General features: G+C 27.1%; 2 protein-coding genes across 3 annotated transcripts; both read left to right on the forward strand.

Moving 5' to 3' along the window:
• Positions 1-1,514: 1,514 nt before the first annotated feature.
• On the forward strand, positions 1,515-6,155 carry LOC124936870 (L-ascorbate oxidase homolog). Its single transcript, XM_047477404.1, has 7 exons — positions 1,515-1,592; positions 3,525-3,576; positions 3,720-3,847; positions 3,943-4,052; positions 5,420-5,629; positions 5,706-5,784; positions 5,853-6,155. Exons 1-6 carry the CDS (start codon positions 1,515-1,517, stop codon positions 5,740-5,742), a joined length of 615 nt encoding a protein of 204 aa, XP_047333360.1. The 3' UTR covers positions 5,743-5,784; positions 5,853-6,155.
• Positions 6,156-15,057: 8,902 nt separating this feature from the next.
• LOC124922363 (protein TRI1-like) lies at positions 15,058-19,235 on the forward strand. Of its 2 annotated transcripts, none has more exons than XM_047463097.1 (6): positions 15,058-15,445; positions 15,670-15,787; positions 15,879-16,053; positions 16,718-16,774; positions 17,075-17,250; positions 18,935-19,235. In XM_047463097.1, the coding sequence occupies exons 1-6, from the start codon at positions 15,126-15,128 to the stop codon at positions 19,052-19,054; spliced, it is 966 nt and encodes a 321-aa protein (XP_047319053.1). In that variant the 5' UTR covers positions 15,058-15,125; the 3' UTR covers positions 19,055-19,235. The 2 variants fall into 2 exon arrangements, with proteins under 2 accessions (XP_047319053.1, XP_047319054.1); XM_047463098.1 differs by having other exon boundaries at positions 16,721-16,774.
• Positions 19,236-19,831: the final 596 nt, after the last annotated feature.

The raw sequence follows: 19,831 nt of genomic DNA on the forward strand, positions 1-19,831 counted from the left end.
GTTGTTGATAATGTAATAAAGAAATGATTTAAATTAAATCCAATTAATGTATTTGTTATCAATATATAAATAAATATAGAGAGAGAAATTTCATAATGTGGCAGCGTCACACAGTCTGATTGATGCTGTCGTGCTTTTGTATTCTTTATATTACGAATATTTATAATGCATTTACTAAAAAGTGATTGATGCTGTCGTGCTTTTGTATTCTTTATATTACGAATATTTATAATGCATTTACTAAAAAGGAAAAACAAACAAAGACTTTGATTGAAAAAAGAGTTTGGTGAGTTTTACTTTAATTTTATTCTACAAGGAAACCTTGTTGAATAAAAAATATGAAAAAATTAGTTTTTAAAATTTGAATATTAATTTATTTTTTGAATTTAGAGGATATAGTGTAGGTGAGAGAATGATGGTTTAGAGAGAATAAAATTAAAGGGTAGTTTTAGTATTTAAATGATAAAATTGTTTGATTTGATTGTTGATAAAATGTTTGAATTTTAGGATAAAAACTGAATTTTATCCGAAAAATCTTTTATTAAATGAGCTCAAAATGAAAGAGTCCTATAATACTGACCTTGTTTGATTTCGAGAACCTATCAAGAGGAGGGTAAATAAATTGTCTATAATAATTAAATAAATAAACTGTTACAAATAAGAGTGAATCAAACGGGGCTGCACATTTTTTATGAACAGGAAGAAAATAACTTGGTGACTATCATTTAATTATTTAGACTTCTTTCTCTATGCGTTTTAGTTATTTTTAATCACCTTTATTCATATTTAATTATACAAGATGCACTTTGGATCTTCCTAAAAACACATGTAGCAAAATAATTAAAGCTTTGAAGTTCAGTCACATCACACCATGTTTGTTTAATCGAGTCCTTGGAACTTGTTTGATCTTCTTCAATTTCCTAGGATTTTATGGGTTTTTTCTTAAAAAATATTATTTATTAAAAAAAATGGGATATTTGAGATTTAATTATTTTTTTTTCTTCTTTCAGTAACCTATTTTTTTAGAAAATCAAAATAACTTAAGATCAAACAAGCTCCAAGATGAGCCTTGATGTTAATGTGTTTTGTCTTTTTCTTTTTTATTCTTTTATTATTTATTTACTTTCTATTTAAATAAACAATCATTAAAAAAACAAAAAAAAAAAACAAATTAAAGATGGAGAAAATAAAATATTGTAGTATTAATTTGATTAAGCTTAATAGCAGCAAACTTGACTAAATAAATTTTGAACTAAAGAATTATAATGAAATCATTAACTAACCAGAGATTAATTGGGTTACGATTATTTAAATAACTTAAAATCTAATAAACATTATTTTATTTGTAAAATTGTTTTTTTTCCGTCAAAATCTTGCCTATGTCGTTATTTTTAAATAATCCAGGTTATTATAAAACCTGAAATCCGAACCAGACTTAAATTAGAGCGGATGAAACAAACTAAAACTAACCGGAAAGGTGAGATGAGAATCCAAATCCAAGTGTAAGAATCAAAATGCCGTTTCAAGGAAAACCCATTGGTGAAAAGGCTGTTATTCATCCTGACCTCCTACAACCACTTCCTTCCATCAGTGTAATACTGGGCTGGGCTAGTTTGATTCAACTTATTTAGCCAATTTATTCGGTACGTTTAATATGATCACAGCTTATTTAATCATTAAACTTGGATATGTTTGATTTAACTTATATGCTTAACTTATTTATTTTTTATATTTATAATATTATTTAATAATTAATATTATATATATATATAATATTATATATATTTATTCATTTAATTTTAAATATTAATAAATGATTTAAATTAAAAAATAATATATATTTATAAATAAATTATATTAATATATTAATATTTATAAATTTTTGTTAATATATAATTTTAAATATTAATAAATGAATTAAATTAAAAATTAATATGTTTTAAAATAAATGATATGAATAAAAAAAAGTAATTTATTATTATTATATATATTTTTTAATTTCAATCATTTTTCTCTTACCCAATCTTTCTATTGTCAATTATTTTTTTTAGCTCCCTCACCCTATTTGTATTATTATTTATTTCGAGTCAAGTTTGATTTATTTTAATTGTAATTGGTACTTTTGATAATTAATTTAGGCGAGGTTGATTTTTAAAACTATAATTATAAATAAAAAATTCATTTATTTAAAACTATATATGTTTTTTTATTATAATAGTTTTATATAAATATATAAAAATATTATAAATATTTGAAATAGATGAGAGAGAATGAATAAAATAATTAGAAAATAATGAATAGATGAGAGCGAATGAATAAAAAAATATTTAAAAATGATAAAGAGAGAAAAATGCTGAGATGATAATTTTAAAGGCTGAGGAGAGAAAAAATTAAGTTTAAACTCAAATCGAGTGTTTGATTATAATTTTTTGTTTGATTATAATTTTTTTATGTAGCAGCTTATTACGCAAACGCGGTTTATTAATGCCGAATCAAACGAGGCCACAAAGTATATATATATATATATATATATTCGGAAGAAAATTTAGGAGAGAGAATTTTAAAAAGAATGACGTGGTTTAATAAAAAAAATAACAAAAATTTTTTTATTTCTTCTCTCTTCTCACATTTTATCATTTTTCAAAACAAATGATATAATGACTCATCATTCTCTCCCTTATTACTTCTCTATATATATCTTATTTTTTACTTACCAAAAAATTAATATGTATAATATTATATCCCATCATCCATTTATTTATTTTAAAAAATATACGAAGAAATCTTACTTTTGAGTTAGCCAAGAATATATATTCTCATGTCGATTTCCATGTCTAATATTCTTTCCCCGTACCCACACTTTTCTTTCTTTTCTTCCCCTTTTTCATTTAGGGTAACCAACTATATTTGAAAAAGAAACCCCATGTTACTTTATGTAAAGTAAAAAGGTTTAGATGCAGTGATTACTATTTAATAATAAAGTGATTATTTTTAAATAATTTTGATTTATATAAATAGTAAAAAATGGTTAATATGGATTGAAAAATGATTAGAGATACTTTGATGTGGATTTTTTTATATTATGTCTTATTTTTAATTATTTAATTTATAAGTAAAAATGTTTTATAAGATATTAATTTTCTTGTAAGTTCATTATAATTATAATGCTATATATATATATATATAACTCTACAAATAATGATTCAATACAACCTCTTCTTTATTCTGAAATGGTATTAGAGCTTTAAAAAATGAATGGAGAATAAGATGATCCTTAAGGTTCGATGATATCATCGATGATTACCGAATCAGTGAGTCACAGGAATTCTACCTGTGCAAATGCCCTTTTGTAGGCGAAGCGGAAATTTTGTCTAATGATGGATGATGGAGATGCAAAGCCCTTTTACCGGATCGGATGTCTTCTGTATATTCTGTTGATCTTGCTTTGTATCTCCATTGCCCGGGGTTAAAGAAGCCAAGCCCTTGATGATTCTGACTGGCATTTCATTGTTGCTGTGAATCAGAATCATCATCAAACAAAACCTCCTCTTCACCTGCAAAAGGGCATTTGCGTAGGTAAGATTCCTGTGACTCACTGATTCAGCAATCATCTATCATCGAGAGCCGTAAGGATCATCGTCTTCTTCATTCATTTTTTAAGAAACACAAACAAGGGTTAGGAAATAGTTCAGAGAAACCTCTTTAGGGTTTTAAGTCAGACTTGATTTGCGGTCTGATTTTGGTTTTCTTGAGCGGCTGTTGTCTGGTAAAAGCAGAGGACCCTTACAAATACTTCACATGGGTGGTTACTTATGGAACTGCTGCTCCTCTAAATGTCTCCCAACAGGTTCTTCTTCTCTTTTTCTTCATGATTGCAAACTGTTTGATTATATGTCTCAATCAGAATGAATAACTTGTTTTTTCTGCTTTTGGGTTTTGAAGGTCATTCTTATCAATGGTCAATTCCCTGGACCTCAAATTGATACTGTTACAAATGATAATATAGTCATCAATGTCATTAACAATCTGGATCAACCTTTTCTCTTGACATGGTATATATACTCTCTCTTTTTTTCTCATAATCTTTAAGTTTTGATGTTCAAAATGTTGAAGATCTATATCCATTGAGCAGCATACTTCCATTTTCTAGTTTAATAGAATTTTGCACTTTCTAATCCAGATACAGAAAAATTAGTGTTTTCAAATGAGGCCATAATTATGATTTTTCTTCTTTCTTGAATATGACATGTTTTGGTGTTCATAAGTTTGTTGAAATGAGATTTTCAAATTATAATCCAGATACAGAAAGATAAGTGTTTTCAAATGAGGCCATAATTTGTATTTCTTTCTTGAATAGACATGTTTTGGTGTTCATAAGCGTGTTGAAATGAGTTTTTCAAAATTTTCCTCTTAAGGAGTAATGTTTGCTTCATGTCAATCCAATGAAATCTTCTCTTTCAAATGTGAAAATGTGAAATATCGAAAAAGTAGGAATGTTCCTTGTTGATAATTGCCTAATGCAATTAAATTTTTAGTACAATAATCTAATTATGTTTTTAATGCAACTATGCTTTCTAAGTTGAGGTGGATCGTGCTAGCTTCCTAATTTAAAAACAAACAAACTATGTTTTCGTTTTGAGAACTAATTAGGGAAGATAACTGTCAAACTAAAAAATGAATCACATATCACATAAATCTCCTCTTCAGGATTAATGTTTGTATTATGTCAATCCAATGAAATCTCACCTTCCCAAATTTAAAATCGCCAAATTTTGAAAGTAGTAATCCTAGTCAATATTTTCTTAATACAATTAAATGTGTAGTATGAACTAACCTTTCAATTTATGAACTAATTGGAGAAGATAATTGTCAAACTAAAAAATTGATCACATAAATCTCCTCTTCATGAGTAATGTTTGTATTTGGTCAAACTGTCAATTGAATGAAATGTCGCCTTTCCAAATGTGAAAATGGTAAATCTTAAAAAAGTAGAAATCTTAGTCAATATTTACAATTAAATTTATATTGCAAAAATTGTGACTGGGTTATAATCCCCGTTAGCACGACCCCCTTTCAATCAGAATATTTTAAGGAGAATCAAACCTTAGATCTTTGATATTTTAAGTAAGACTCTTTGCCACTTGAGCTATCTTAGTGTAACCCTATTATGTTTTAAATATCATGAACTATGTTTTTGTTTTAAGAACTAATTGGAAAGGATAACATCAAATTAACAATTGATCACATAAATTTCCACTTAATTTAGGAGTAGTGTTTCTATTGTGTCAATCTAATGAAATCCCTCATTTTAAAATGTGAAAATGACAAATCTCGCAAGTAGAAATTGTGTTCCATGTGGTTTTGTTTTTATGTTCTAAAATGGAGAGGTTAACTGTCTCCTTTGAATTTAAATTTGTAGGAATGGAATTAAGCAGAGAAAGAATTCATGGCAAGATGGGGTTTTGGGTACTAATTGCCCTATACCTCCAAATTCAAACTACACTTACAAATTGCAAACAAATGATCAGATTGGAACCTACACTCTCCATGACTTTATTGAAATCGTTCGGAACGATGAAGATAACTTGCAATCTTGGCATCTGAATGGTCATGATTTCTGGGTTGTTGGGTAAGAACTTAAGAAGTTGGATCTCTCTTGATTGAAATTTGATTGATGCCTTGGATTAAACCCAATTGAATTGCAGCTATGGTTCTGGGCAATGGAGTAATGACAGTAGATAAGCATATAATCTGGTGGATGCTACAACCCGACACACTGTACAGGTAAATTGGTGAGTCTGTTTAGATCTTTGATGAGAAGTTGCAACTAAAATGGACTTTTTTGAAAACAGGTGTTTCAGAAATCTTGGACAGCGATGATGGTATCCTTGGATAATCAAGGAATGTGGAATTTGAGATCGTCGAAATGGGAAAGACAGTATTTGGGACATCAGCTATATCTTAGGGTTTCTAGCAACGAGAGAATCTGTTTAAAGCCGTTGGAAGCCATATTTAAGACTATAATTCATATTTTCCAACCATATTTAAGACTATCATTCATATTTTTATTATTATCTCGTTTGTTGATACATGAGGAACAAGAATATGGTGGAACTTGTTGTTTGGTTGATCATAAATTATTGATTTCATCTTAATTATTTATTCATTATTTGTCAAATTCAATGAGGGCTTATTTATTCTTTTTTATAAAAATTTCAGTCTAATTGTTTGTTTGAGACTTGAATTTGCGTTGATTTTATCAACTCACAATCTTAGTCTTAATCTTAATCATCTATTCTAATGTTAGTCTTTTTGTTTTTTTTTTAATTAATTTATCACATTTAAAAATATATATTAATTCTCTATTTTTATTTTTTTATGTCTTTCCATAAATTACATTTCGGGAGCTTTGAATTCATATTTCTCAAAAAAAAAAAAATATTCAAATTTAAAATCAAACATGTATATATCATAGATCATAAAAAAATTGATGTTGAATAATAAATCTATCATTTTCATTTTTTTAAAATCTTTCATTACATCTATTTTGTAGTCAAATAAACACTTTCGACAAACAATTTAAAATGCTTAAATATTTAAATGTCAAAAACGTCTTTTTATTTTAAAATGTGATAAAATAATTTGAAAAACGAAAATAATGTCATAGAAAAAACTTTAAATGAATAAAATTATAATGATTAGAGTCTTGTAATATCGTTTCATTCAATTCCAGCCCCATTGGATAAACAACTCAATTCTAAATTCAAATAGCTAGACCTAAAAATTTCATTATAATCAAACATTATTTTATTCACCATCTCTTACTGATATAATTTAATTTATTAATTTAAATAACTTTTATTTCTTTTAAAATAAAATTACTTTACCACTATATATTAATACTTTTATTTATTAAAAAAAACAGCTTTATCAAAATTATTACCATTTAGATTTTTTAAATAATTAAAAAAATTATTCTTAAAGATCCATAACCAAAAAAACCTTAAATTTTCTTTAATTTATCTTAAAAATATTTTTCCTTAAAATGTGACTATTTTTTATTCAAAAGGAAATGCAAGACAACTAACTAATTTATCAAAAAGGAATTCATATTCTTTTAAGCTTTTTGCCTCAATATTGTTTGTAAGATTTTCATTTGCTCAATAACAAACCTGGTGTAATTAGATTCCAACTAAGATTTGTCAAATAGCCTTGGTTAGGAAGGTTGTTCAAGTGATAAAAATATTATTTAATAAACTAAAAGTTTTAGACTCAATATTATTTAAAAACCGTTGAACAAATTTAAAAAAGACAGACTAATAATAAATTTGAACAAATTTAAAAAAGACAGACTAATAATAAATTTGAATAAAATAGTCTCCCCTAGAGTGGTGATCTAGTTTCGTCACAACTCTTTCACAATGGCGCTGATCGTGACCACGACCTATTCTAATGGGTGAAGATGTCAAGCCCACAAAGTGTAATTTCTAAAAAATTTTGGATTTTTGTATGCTTTTTCATTTTGTAAAACTCTCTAGAATTTTTTAACAATTCCTATTTTTTGGTAGGATATGGAACTCTCTAAATTTCTCTAAAAGTTCCTTTTTGTAGGTAAGGTCATGAAACTCTCTAGAATTCTTTAAGAGTTCTTAAGAGTAGGTAGTTAGTAGAATTATTTAGAAGATTCTAGGAATTCTTGGGTCTAGGTTAAATATAGAAGTGTCTAGAAAACCCTAGGTTATAAGGAGGATCTAGAATGATCCATCCGCTTGTATATAAACAAGTATTGGCCATAAAACAAACACCTTACAATCTTGTACCTCACACTTGTAATAAACAAGATATTCTCCAATCTCTTTCTCTCTCAAGGTGTTCTATCTTCTTGCATCATTAGAAATGCTGACTAGCTAGTATTGTGGCAATCTAGACTAGTGTCGCTCGGAACGAGAAAATATTCAGTGACGGGGTATCAACCCATGGCAAGTATAAGAATCCTAACAATATCTTTTAACAATTCTCTCTTCATTATTCAGATAATCCAAACGGTAACTATATATGTCAGCTATTTAATTAATTTTAGCTATTTAATTAATTTTAGATCGCCTCACATGATTGATTAGACAACTTCTTCAACGATCTAAAAAAATGTATATTAAATTAGGAGTTATATATAACTAGGGGTGTAAACAAGTCGAATCGAGCTTGAATTAGCTCTGACTCGAGTTCGGCTCGACTCGTTTTTTATTGGCTCGGCTCGAGCTTGAACTCGACCGAACTTTTAATATTAAACTCGAACTCGGCTCGATCATATAACCATAGGCTCGAGTTCAGCTCGAATTTAAATATATTTATATGTATTAATTTCTTATATTAAAAAAACATAAATCACCATTCATCAATCACTAGTTCACCACACAAATATTTAAAATCTTTAGTTATATATTAATAAAAAAAAGACAACCATAAATCAAAACATAGTTCATCAAACATAAAATTTCAGCAACATAAGCACAATCAACTTGTGAAGCATCAATGGACGGTCTCTGGAGTCTTCTTACAAAATGGTTGTGAAAGTTGTGTATTGTATTTGAGATGAACTTGAAAACTTATTAAACTCCATTAGGTTTATTTTAAAAAATAAAACATTTTATAGTGAAATAAAAATAGTTTTATATCTTATAAAATATAATACGAGATTGCATATATATTAAATAATATTACAGTATAATTATATTTTGATTTTATTTTCAAAAATTATGTTTATGTAATTAAATTAATATCAAATCTATTTATTTTCATATAAGTATTATATAATATAAATTTTTTAATTTATAAATATTATTCTGTTATATCTTCATATACTAAAATATTGAAAATCTCATACTTTTATTGTACCAAAAATTTTGGTATCTGTATCAAAATCAATAAGTCATAGATAGTCGTATATGTATGTTTCAAATTTTAATACAATAAAAAAAATTAAGGATTAAGCTCGAAAAAGCTTGACGAGCCATCAAGCGAGTCTTACCTAAGCTCGAATTCGCTCGAATATTAAACGAGCTAGCTCGTGCTCGGCTCGAATTCGATTTTGACCGAACTCGAATCGAGCTTTGACCGAATGGTTCAACTCATTTACACCCGTATATATGACTAGATAATTCTTCTTGAAAACTACATTTGTTATATTTGTTTTTTAAATTTGGATTGAGTTTATAAAAAAGTTTAATTATTTAAAAAGTAACCATGATTTTAAGAGAGTGAAAAATATTTTTGGTAAGTAAACGAGAAATAATCGGGGGAGAAAATTTGGGAGAAGGAATATGAAAGGGAATGACATGGCGCAATGTCGAAAAAGTAACAAAATTTCTCTCTCTTCTCTCCCTCCTCACTCTTTATCATTTTACCAATCAATGATAGAATGACACATCATTTCCTCTCTCAAATTTTCTCTCCTTATCACTACTAACCTAAACCAGCCAACGGAAGTATATGTCGACTTCAACTGATAGTTATGAGTTACATGGACACGTCAACTTTTATTTCTTTTATTTTTTAAATGATATAAAAATGTATAATAATGTAATGTAAAATTAACAAAGATAGTAAAAATTAACTTAATTAGTTTAGTTGGTTAGTTATCTTGAAATCAATAATTTCAAACTTTTGGAATAAATATAATATTTGTTTTTTAGGTGACACTCTAAGATATGTAAATACTCTATCCATATGTTGTATTACTATTGAATAGATTCTCACTACTAGAATATTGTCCATGCTTTGCAGTTTACATTCTAATGTTAAAAATATATTACGTTTATTTTGAAAAAATCAACCTGTGACAAAAACAGTCATTTTTTTTAAAATCCATTTATAATAAAAAGGAACTTTCTCAAAACCTAAATTTTTTCACTTTATCAAATTAAATAAAAAGATAATTCACAATTTTTTAATTCATCAAGTTTAATAAATAAAATAACAAAAACTTAAATAATATATATATATATATATATATATATATATATATATATATTTATTTATTGTTGATATAGCATTCAATAAGTCAAATTTTACTTATAGTTTTAATATATTTATTTTCAAGTTCTACCTCAATTCATTATTTCTATTCGTAAATGTACACATTCTTTCTTCATTTCTTTTTCTTAATATTAGTAAATTAATCAAGTTTTCAAATTTATATTTGTATAAATATTCAAAAAATATATATAATGATATAAATAAAATAAAAAATTATTTTTATGTGAAGAAGAATATATGGATACTATTTTTGTGTGATATAAATAAGTGTAAAAATGAATATTTTAACCGTACGTGACTGTTTTTTTAATGATTTTAATAAATAAAATAAAATGGAGGAAAAAATAATTTTAATAAATAAAAAATTAAGAAGAAATATTTTAACTATTTAATTAATTTTAGATCGCCTCACATGATTGATTAGACAACTTCTTCAACGATCTAAAAAAATGTATATTAAATTAGGAGTTATATATAACTAGGGGTGTAAACAAGTCGAATCGAGCTTGAATTAGCTCTGACTCGAGTTCGGCTCGACTCGTTTTTTATTGGCTCGGCTCGAGTTTGAACTCGACCGAACTTTTAATATTAAACTCGAACTCGGCTCGATCATATAACCATAGGCTCGAGTTCAGCTCGAATTTAAATATATTTATATGTATTAATTTCTTATATTAAAAAAACATAAATCACCATTCATCAATCACTAGTTCACCACACAAATATTTAAAATCTTTAGTTATATATTAATAAAAAAAGACAACCATAAATCAAAACATAGTTCATCAAACATAAAATTTCAGCAACATAAGCACAATCAACTTGTGAAGCATCAATGGACGGTCTCTGGAGTCTTCTTACAAAATGGTTGTGAAAGTCGTGTATTGTATTTGAGATGAACTTGAAAACTTATTAAACTCCATTAGGTTTATTTTAAAAAATAAAACATTTTATAGTGAAATAAAAATAGTTTTATATCTTATAAAATATAATACGAAATTGCATATATATTAAATAATATTACAGTATAATTATATTTTGATTTTATTTTTAAAAATTATGTTTATGTAATTAAATTAATATCAAATCTATTTATTTTCATATAAGTATTATATAATATAAATTTTTTAATTTATAAATATTATTCTGTTATATTTTTATATACTAAAATATTGAAAATCTCATACTTTTATTGTACCAAAAATTTTGGTATCTGTATCATAATCAATAAGTCATAGATAGTCGTATATGTATGTTTCAAATTTTAATACAATAAAAAAAAATTAAGGATTAAGCTCGAAAAAGCTTGACGAGCCATCAAGCGAGTCTTACCTAAGCTCGAATTCGCTCGAATATTAAACGAGCTAGCTCGTGCTCGGCTCGAATTCGATTTTGACCGAACTCGAATCGAGCTTTGACCGAATGGTTCAACTCATTTACACCCGTATATATGACTAGATAATTCTTCTTGAAAACTACATTTGTTATATTTGTTTTTTAAATTTGGATTGAGTTTATAAAAAAGTTTAATTATTTAAAAAGTAACCATGATTTTAAGAGAGTGAAAAATATTTTTGGTAAGTAAACGAGAAATAATCGGGGGAGAAAATTTGGGAGAAGGAATATGAAAGGGAATGACATGGCGCAATGTCGAAAAAGTAACAAAATTTCTCTCTCTTCTCTCCCTCCTCAGTCTTTATCATTTTACCAATCAATGATAGAATGACACATCATTCCCTCTCTCAAATTTTCTCTCCTTATCACTACTAACCTAAACCAGCCAACGGAAGTATATGTCGACTTCAACTGATAGTTATGAGTTACATGGACACGTCAACTTTTATTTCTTTTATTTTTTAAATGATATAAAAATGTATAATAATGTAATGTAAAATTAACAAAGATAGTAAAAATTAACTTAATTAGTTTAGTTGGTTAGTTATCTTGAAATCAATAATTTCAAACTTTTGGAATAAATATAATATTTGTTTTTTAGGTGACACTCTAAGATATGTAAATACTCTATCCATATGTTGTATTACTATTGAATAGATTCTCACTACTAGAATATTGTCCATGCTTTGCAGTTTACATTCTAATGTTAAAAATATATTACGTTTATTTTGAAAAAATCAACCTGTGACAAAAACAGTCATTTTTTTTAAAATCCATTTATAATAAAAAGGAACTTTCTCAAAACCTAAATTTTTTCACTTTATCAAATTAAATAAAAAGATAATTCACAATTTTTTAATTCATCAAGTTTAATAAATAAAATAACAAAAACTTAAATAATATATATATATATTTATTTATTGTTGATATAGCATTCGATCAATAAGTCAAATTTTACTTATAGTTTTAATATATTTATTTTCAAGTTCTACCTCAATTCATTATTTCTATTCGTAAATGTACACATTCTTTCTTCATTTCTTTTTCTTAATATTAGTAAATTAATCAAGTTTTCAAATTTATATTTGTATAAATATTCAAAAAATATATATAATGATATAAATAAAATAAAAAATTATTTTTATGTGAAGAAGAATATATGGATACTATTTTTGTGTGATATAAATAAGTGTAAAAATGAATATTTTAACCGTACGTGACTGTTTTTTTTAATGATTTTAATAAATAAAATAAAATGGAGGAAAAAATAATTTTAATAAATAAAAAATTAAGAAGAAATATTTTAAAATGTTAAAATATATATATGTGATGTGACAATATACAACATCCCATTTTATAGTATAAATTAATCTTTAAATTCTAAAAAATTATCTAAAACTTCAAGAGAATAAAATAAAATAATTAATTATAAAAGAAAATTATTATAAAAAATAATAATTATTATAAAAAGTAATAATTATTAAAAATAATAATAATTAATTTATAAAAAGAAGAGATTTCACTTTTAGTAAAATAAGAGAATTATAAAAAATAATTAAAAGTAAATTAAATAAATGAATGAAATATATGTATATATAATATGAGGAGTGATAGAGTGAGGGAATTTAGTGAGGGAATGACGTGGCATGACCTGAAAAATGTAAAAGTAGAAGGAAAGAGAGAAAAAAGAGAAATTATTTGATTTTTTCGCGAAAGAATAAGATTATGCCACATCATTCCCTCACCAAATTTTCTCACCAAATTCCCTCACCTAATCATTTCCCATATTATATATATATATATATATATATATATATATTAAATAATATTTAAAAAATGTGAAAACTTCTTTATAAATATTTATGAATAGAAATATGTTAAAATGATATTATTATTATTATTATTATTATTATATATAAATAGATGTATATAATTTAAAATTAAAATTATGTTATTATATTATATATAAAAATTTAGGTTGATTGACCCAATTATCTTCTCTTTATCTTGTTTTATCTTGGGCCTAATTGAGATAGATCAAAAAAATTATGAAATTTTTGGAGCAAGCCTCTTACATCCATAGTTCCTTCTCTCTCACATCCATTCACTCTTGAATTTATTTTCTTTTTCTTTATCTAAAATTTGGTTATGGTTAGTGTGACTGAAATTGATCCAAAAAAAATTAGTGCAAGTGAATTTGATTTATTTTTTTGAATGGTCTTAAATATTTTTGGTTAACCCTTCTACAAATTATAATACTTTATTAATAAGTTACTTACAAATGATTGGGATGTGTAGCTAATAAAAAACATAATATACATAGTCAGCCATGTGTTTTTAGCAAGGTCATTAATCGTTTTAAAATAGTACGATTAAAATAATTTTTATTAATTATTAAGTTATTATATTGTAATTATTAATATTATGTTTTAAATAATTATTATTGAGCGAGTGATTTTGAAAATGATTAAATTATATTTATTAAATTATATCATATATATATATAATTAATAATTTAAATGTATAAATATATTTATAAATAATTATGTTTATAATTTAATTTAACAATAAATTATAATATTAAAACTTTTGTTAAATATTATATATATATATGATCGATTTTAAAAAAAAAAATTATCGACGAGTTCGAAAAATCTGGGATGCTGTACAAAATTATTTTGAAAATGTTAGGTGAACTAATTTTAAGGTTTGAAAAAATTTAGTTTATAAAACAAGGCTTTGTAAACAACTCCATAATTTACCACCCCGTCGAGTCCGGAAGAGATTGAGAGTTTTTTATTGAGAAATATGTCATAGGCATACTTTAAATTTTTTAATATTAATTAACCTCAAGACTAAATAATCACTACCTAATTTTAAAAATTAAGAAATTAAGAGAGTGAGTTCGGCGTTTGGTTACCTATGTGAAAATGTGTTCTAGATGCTATGTCCCACAATTATTAATCTAGATTCTAATTAATACATATATATTAAACTTAAAAAATTTCTAGGCACTAGAGTCACGTGTTAAAACGAAGCACAAGATGAAAAATAAACGACACGATATAGGTTAGAAGATTGCGGACCGTGATAGTTTTTAATATGTAACATCAAGTTAGACTAAAAAAAAAAATGAATCAAAATATTTAAAATAATAAAATTTAATTTAAAATTAATTAAACTTTAATTCATGGGTTATAATTTAAAACATATTAAATAATTATATTTAAAAAATAAGAATAACACAAACAGAAAATCACAAAGAAAAAAACAAACAATAATTTTTTTATGAGAAATTATAAGGTGGTGAGAGGTCAATAATGAATAAGGCCTTATTGGATTTTTAAAAAAACCTAGAGTTTTGAATGAGTTTAAAAAAAAATTCAAATAGAACAAGGCCCAAGTTAATTTAGAAACAAATTATTAAAAATAATAAATTTATTTAAAATAAATTCATAAAATTTACCTTAAAATGAGAAAATTAAAGGTTTTTAGGGCATGCTTGTCCGAATGTTTAAGAATCCAAATATAGCCGTCAGTTTCGTCTACAAGTCTTACTAAAATACCCTCTTGTCCATCAATTATTTACATTTCTATCCAATTATGTTCTGGTTTTGGCTTACTCTTCTTCTTCTACATCCATCCCCAAATTCGCCATTTTAAACTGCTAACCAACTGTTATTCAACTGTGAACAATGTTATCAGACACGGAAATTGTTAATCGGCTGCATGAAATCCTCAAAATATCAGACCTTGACACCGCCACAACTGGCACAGTTCGTCGGCAGCTTGAAGAGGAGTTCGGAGTCGATTTGAGGGACAAGAAGGTGTTTATTCGGGAGCAGGTCGATCTTTATCTTCAGACCCATTTCGGTGGACAAGAGGAAAATGACGAAGGTGGTGATGAGAAAGGGGAGGAGGAAGTGAAATCAGAGGAAGAAGAAGAAGAGGGGGAGGAGGAGGAGGAAGAAGAAGTTGAAGGAACCAGTAGTGGGAAGAATTCATCTAAAAAAAGGTTAGTTTTTGTAAGAAACTGTATTACTTAAACTAGTTTATGTTTGACTAGTCTTTGTCCTTGTTAGAGATGAAAGAAGTTTCAGGATTGGTCTTCATATACAAATAGTTAGATTTTGCTGATTTCTTTGGCCTCTTCAATGAAAAGGGTCTTCATCTATTCATTGCATGTTTGATCAAAATGATTGTATCCAACATTCTTTTTCATTGGGTATGATTGGGCAGGTCAAAGAAAAAGGACAAAGAAGTCAAGAAAAGGGGAGGAGGTGGTTTTACAAAATTGTGTAGTCTCTCCCCAGAACTTCAAGAATTTGTTGGGGTGCCTGAATTAGCCAGAACTGAAGTATATTCAAACAACTTTTATTTATTTTTATCTTATACAACTTGTTGTCAGTTTACTTGTGAAATGTAATTGAATAATCATCACATTGTAGGTTGTCAAGCAACTGTGGAAATATATCCGTGAGCATAATTTACAAGACCCAAGCAATAGAAAAAATATACTTTGCGATAAAACCCTGCGAACACTTTTTGATGTTGATTCCATCGATATGTTCCAGATGAACAAGGCCCTAACAAAGCATATATGGCCATTGAATACAGATGGTGGTACTAGCTCTTCTTTTACTTTGTATAATTCTTGATTTCTCTTTGTCAATGGTGTTTCATTGTATGTCTTGGTTATAATGCTTGGATAAGTTATTTACAGTATTAGAGCTATTCTTATATTGAATTTCTAGTATTTTTTATTGTTGTGGGTGAAATTTCCACTTTTACTACTGGTGGTTCTAGTTTTGATTCGAAATAAAAGTTACACATGTCTATATATCCTATCTCAGTTGCAGTATTACTTGGAAGTACAGTTCTTGGGCCTTTTTTGATATGGGGTCATTTGAATAAGCAGGTGGTTATTTTCGAAAAAACTCTGTTTCATGTAGAGGTTATGAAAAACTAGGTTATTTGGGTAAAAATAACATTAGGGCATAACTATTTTTCTTGAAAGAGAGTATTCTGATGATATGAATGATGTTATTGTTGGGTAGACTGATGGTTGGATAGTGAGTTTGAAATAATCTCAAATAACCCACATGAAACAAGTTATTGTTTTCTAATAGGCTCTGTATTATCTCAACTCAAGTCTTTCTATATTAGTTAAATATGTAATTGGCTGTTTTTATCTCAATTTCAAGTGTTTCTATGCTGTTATCAATTTTCTTATTGCACAAGCACATTATACATGAGAATTTCTTAAGGTAACATCCCATTATTTTAGCAGGTCAAGTGAAGTCTTCACCAAAAGAGAAGCAGCGAAAGCCTGACAGAGATGAGGGTAGGTCTTTCCATTATTTGTTCAAACTTCATTTCTTGATGGCTTAGACATTTTTAGATTGCATTTCCTTTAACTACTATTGATAATGCATTGAAGTTTGATCCTGCTCACTTTTAGTTGAGTTTGTTGTTCATTTCCTAGAATTCTAGTTAGGCAACTTGAATATTTTCTCATCCTTTTCCTTTTGCAATTATTAATTGTTGCCAAAATATCACACATGTTAAGATACCCATGTCTTTTTCTTTCTTCTCTTGCACCTTCTATATTTAACTTATGCTACACTTTTACATTTTTCAATAGATTCGGACGAGTCAAAAAACAAAGCAAAACGACAGAAGGGAGGAAGTTCGGGGATTCTTGCTCCGTTAACTCTGTCCGAAGCCCTAGCAAAGTTCCTTGGTAGTGGAGACGAAGCACTTCCCCGATCAGAAGTTGTGAAGAGGATTTGGAATTACATAAAGGAACACAACCTCCAGGTATGCCCTTAAAATTATATTTTATTCTTCTTATTATGATATATACTTCATATTTGTCAAATATTAAAGCTAGTATATATATGAATTGGCACGAAAGGAGATTTGTCGCTGAATGTGACTTCAATACAAACAAGCCACAGTCCAAAATGGAAATACATTGATCAAAGAATAGCCTTAAAACAGTATTGGCAAGGAAACTTAGAGGGATGAAACTTTCAAGAAGCTTAATGTGTGCATGAATTGAAATATGTAGATCCCATAAATTCTCCATATCAATTCCTGTTGTTTGCATCTTCCATACTGGCTTTAGCTAACCAAATCTTGGAGTTGTTGCTGTCAAGAATCTGTCATTTTTAGATGTATGTTTGATAATTTCATCAGTAATTGTAATATAAAGGGTGACTACAATTTGTGAACTTATTTTATTATTAACTGAAGTGGATAGGTGAAAACACTTTTTGTTAATGTCTCCTTTTTTTCCTCCCAAGGCTAAAAGACCAGTACATAATTCTAAAGTTATTCATGTTTACTTGACACCTTAAAACTATTTGGAAATCAATATGTTGTCACAATCTCTTGCACAATCACGATCCCATTACAAAAGACTTCAAAATAAAAAGTGAAAATGATTTTTTCGTTTGGTATAAGGTTGTTTTATAGATCATGATCCATATTATATTTCGGATTATGATCAAAATTATAGTCTGTTTTTTGTTTTCATTTTCTATAAAGACCATTTCTAGATAATGATCCAATATGCGACGATGGGACTTCCTTGATCTTATTGGAATCTAATTAACTCTGTTTTCGTTTTTTTCTATTTTTCTTCTTTGAATATGTACCCTTTCCTTTCTATTTAAGCTCGTTTTGTACTAATCGAATGCTCCTCTCGCGTTCACACAAATTTCTCTTTAATGGAAAATTTACCCTTTCTCAAAAATATCCAGATAATGATCCAGTTCATTGTAATTTTTGTCTTTATTTAATCATGATCAAGTTATAGTGTTATTTTGGATTTTAGCTTCATTGGGCATAAAGACTGTTTTTGGATCATAATCCAGATCATTGTGATTTTTGGCTTAATTTGATCATGATCAAGTTATTATATGGGTCATGATCAAGATTATAGTGTGGTTATTGGCTTCACATGGTATAAAGACTATGTTTGGATCATGATCCAGATTATTTTATAGATGATTGTGATTTTTGTTGTATTATTTGATGATCATGATCCAGATTCAAGAGTATAGTATGTGTATTGACTTAATTTGTTACAAGACTATTTTTTTGCTGGCAAGTGCCTCAAAATGACTATTTTTGAACCATGATTCTGGATGATTTTCTAGATCATTGTGAAACATAACAAATGTATATTTTTTTGCATCCTGATCCGGATCATAAAATGAGATAACAATAGGCCTATTTTACTATACGGAGAATTCATTCACTTAACAAAGCTAAATTTCACGTCTGGATAGGTAATTTCCATACATGTCATTAAAGAATTATTGGTGAATTGTTGTTGTGTTCTTCTTCCCACTTACTGAGAATGATTTGATTGTGATAATAAGTACATAAATATACATGTGACATAATTGTAAATTCTTTCCCACCCATGATCATCAGATATTTTGTTTATAATAACCAAACACTGATAATGTTTCTCTTTTTATTATTTTTGAAGGATCCATCTGATAAAAGGATAATAATATGCGATGAGAAGCTTAAAGAACTCTTGGGTGTTGATTCCTTCAACGGTTTCACAGTATCAAAACTCCTTACAGCTCATTTTGTAAAGACATAATATTAGCTAGCACTGAAGACTGATCAAATCTTTTTTCCCCCTTTGCAAAAAGTTTATTCTCTGGATGCTAGATGAAAGGCTATAAATCTTCTAACTTTGATTTTGTATTTTGGTTTAGTTACTTGCACATTCACTGAAAAGGGAGACTGTAGGAAATGATAATTTCAATTTTTTTGTTCTCGGCTTGCTCTACAATGTTTTTACTTTTTGTGATTGGAGTTTATTTTTTCGAGGAAGCTAGCACGATCCACAGTCATAACCCTGATGTGGTGTTGTGCAGGTCATTTGAGAATAGTGGCCGTAGGTTTATGATTCGCCCGAATAAATTAACAACTTTTTTTGTTTTGTTTTTTTTTCCCTTTGTGTAGTGGACTTGAAAACTTTAGCCTAAGAACAAGAAATCATGAGGAAAATAAATATTTGTGTTGTTGTGTTCATTTAGGGAAATAAATATTTGATAGAAGTTGGTTCCTTTCTCTTCTCTTTAGGGCCATTGGTAGTGTTTTCCTTTATTAAGATCTTGTGTGTTCTTCAATCTTTACTACTGTGAGGAAAGAAGAAAGCAGACAATGATATTACGATCCTATTTGAATTTTTTTTGTCTCAAACATAAATAGTCAACAAGAGTAGACTAAGGTTACATTTGATTAAAATGAATACTCAATTTGAAATATAAGTTATATCAAGTGGGTGTAAAAGAACTAATGATAAAGTACATCTTTTAAAATGACAATGTATTATTTAAAAATATAAAGATTTTATATTCGATTTAACTAG

This window comes from Impatiens glandulifera, chromosome 1 (genome assembly GCF_907164915.1).
Source record: "Impatiens glandulifera chromosome 1, dImpGla2.1, whole genome shotgun sequence".
NCBI classification, from domain to species: domain Eukaryota; kingdom Viridiplantae; phylum Streptophyta; class Magnoliopsida; order Ericales; family Balsaminaceae; genus Impatiens; species Impatiens glandulifera.

Coding starts and splice junctions, on each gene's coding strand:
- LOC124936870 (XM_047477404.1), top strand. CDS start 1,515: ATGCCGTTTCAAGGAAAACCCATTGGTGAAAAGGCTGTTATTCATCCT. Junction 1,593..3,524: donor AACCACTTCCTTCCATCAGT/GTAATACTGGGC, acceptor GCTGTGAATCAG/AATCATCATCAAACAAAACC. Junction 4,053..5,419: donor CAACCTTTTCTCTTGACATG/GTATATATACTC, acceptor TTAAATTTGTAG/GAATGGAATTAAGCAGAGAA.
- LOC124922363 (XM_047463097.1), top strand. CDS start 15,126: ATGTTATCAGACACGGAAATTGTTAATCGGCTGCATGAAATCCTCAAA. Junction 15,446..15,669: donor AAGAATTCATCTAAAAAAAG/GTTAGTTTTTGT, acceptor ATGATTGGGCAG/GTCAAAGAAAAAGGACAAAG. Junction 16,775..17,074: donor AAAGCCTGACAGAGATGAGG/GTAGGTCTTTCC, acceptor ATTTTTCAATAG/ATTCGGACGAGTCAAAAAAC.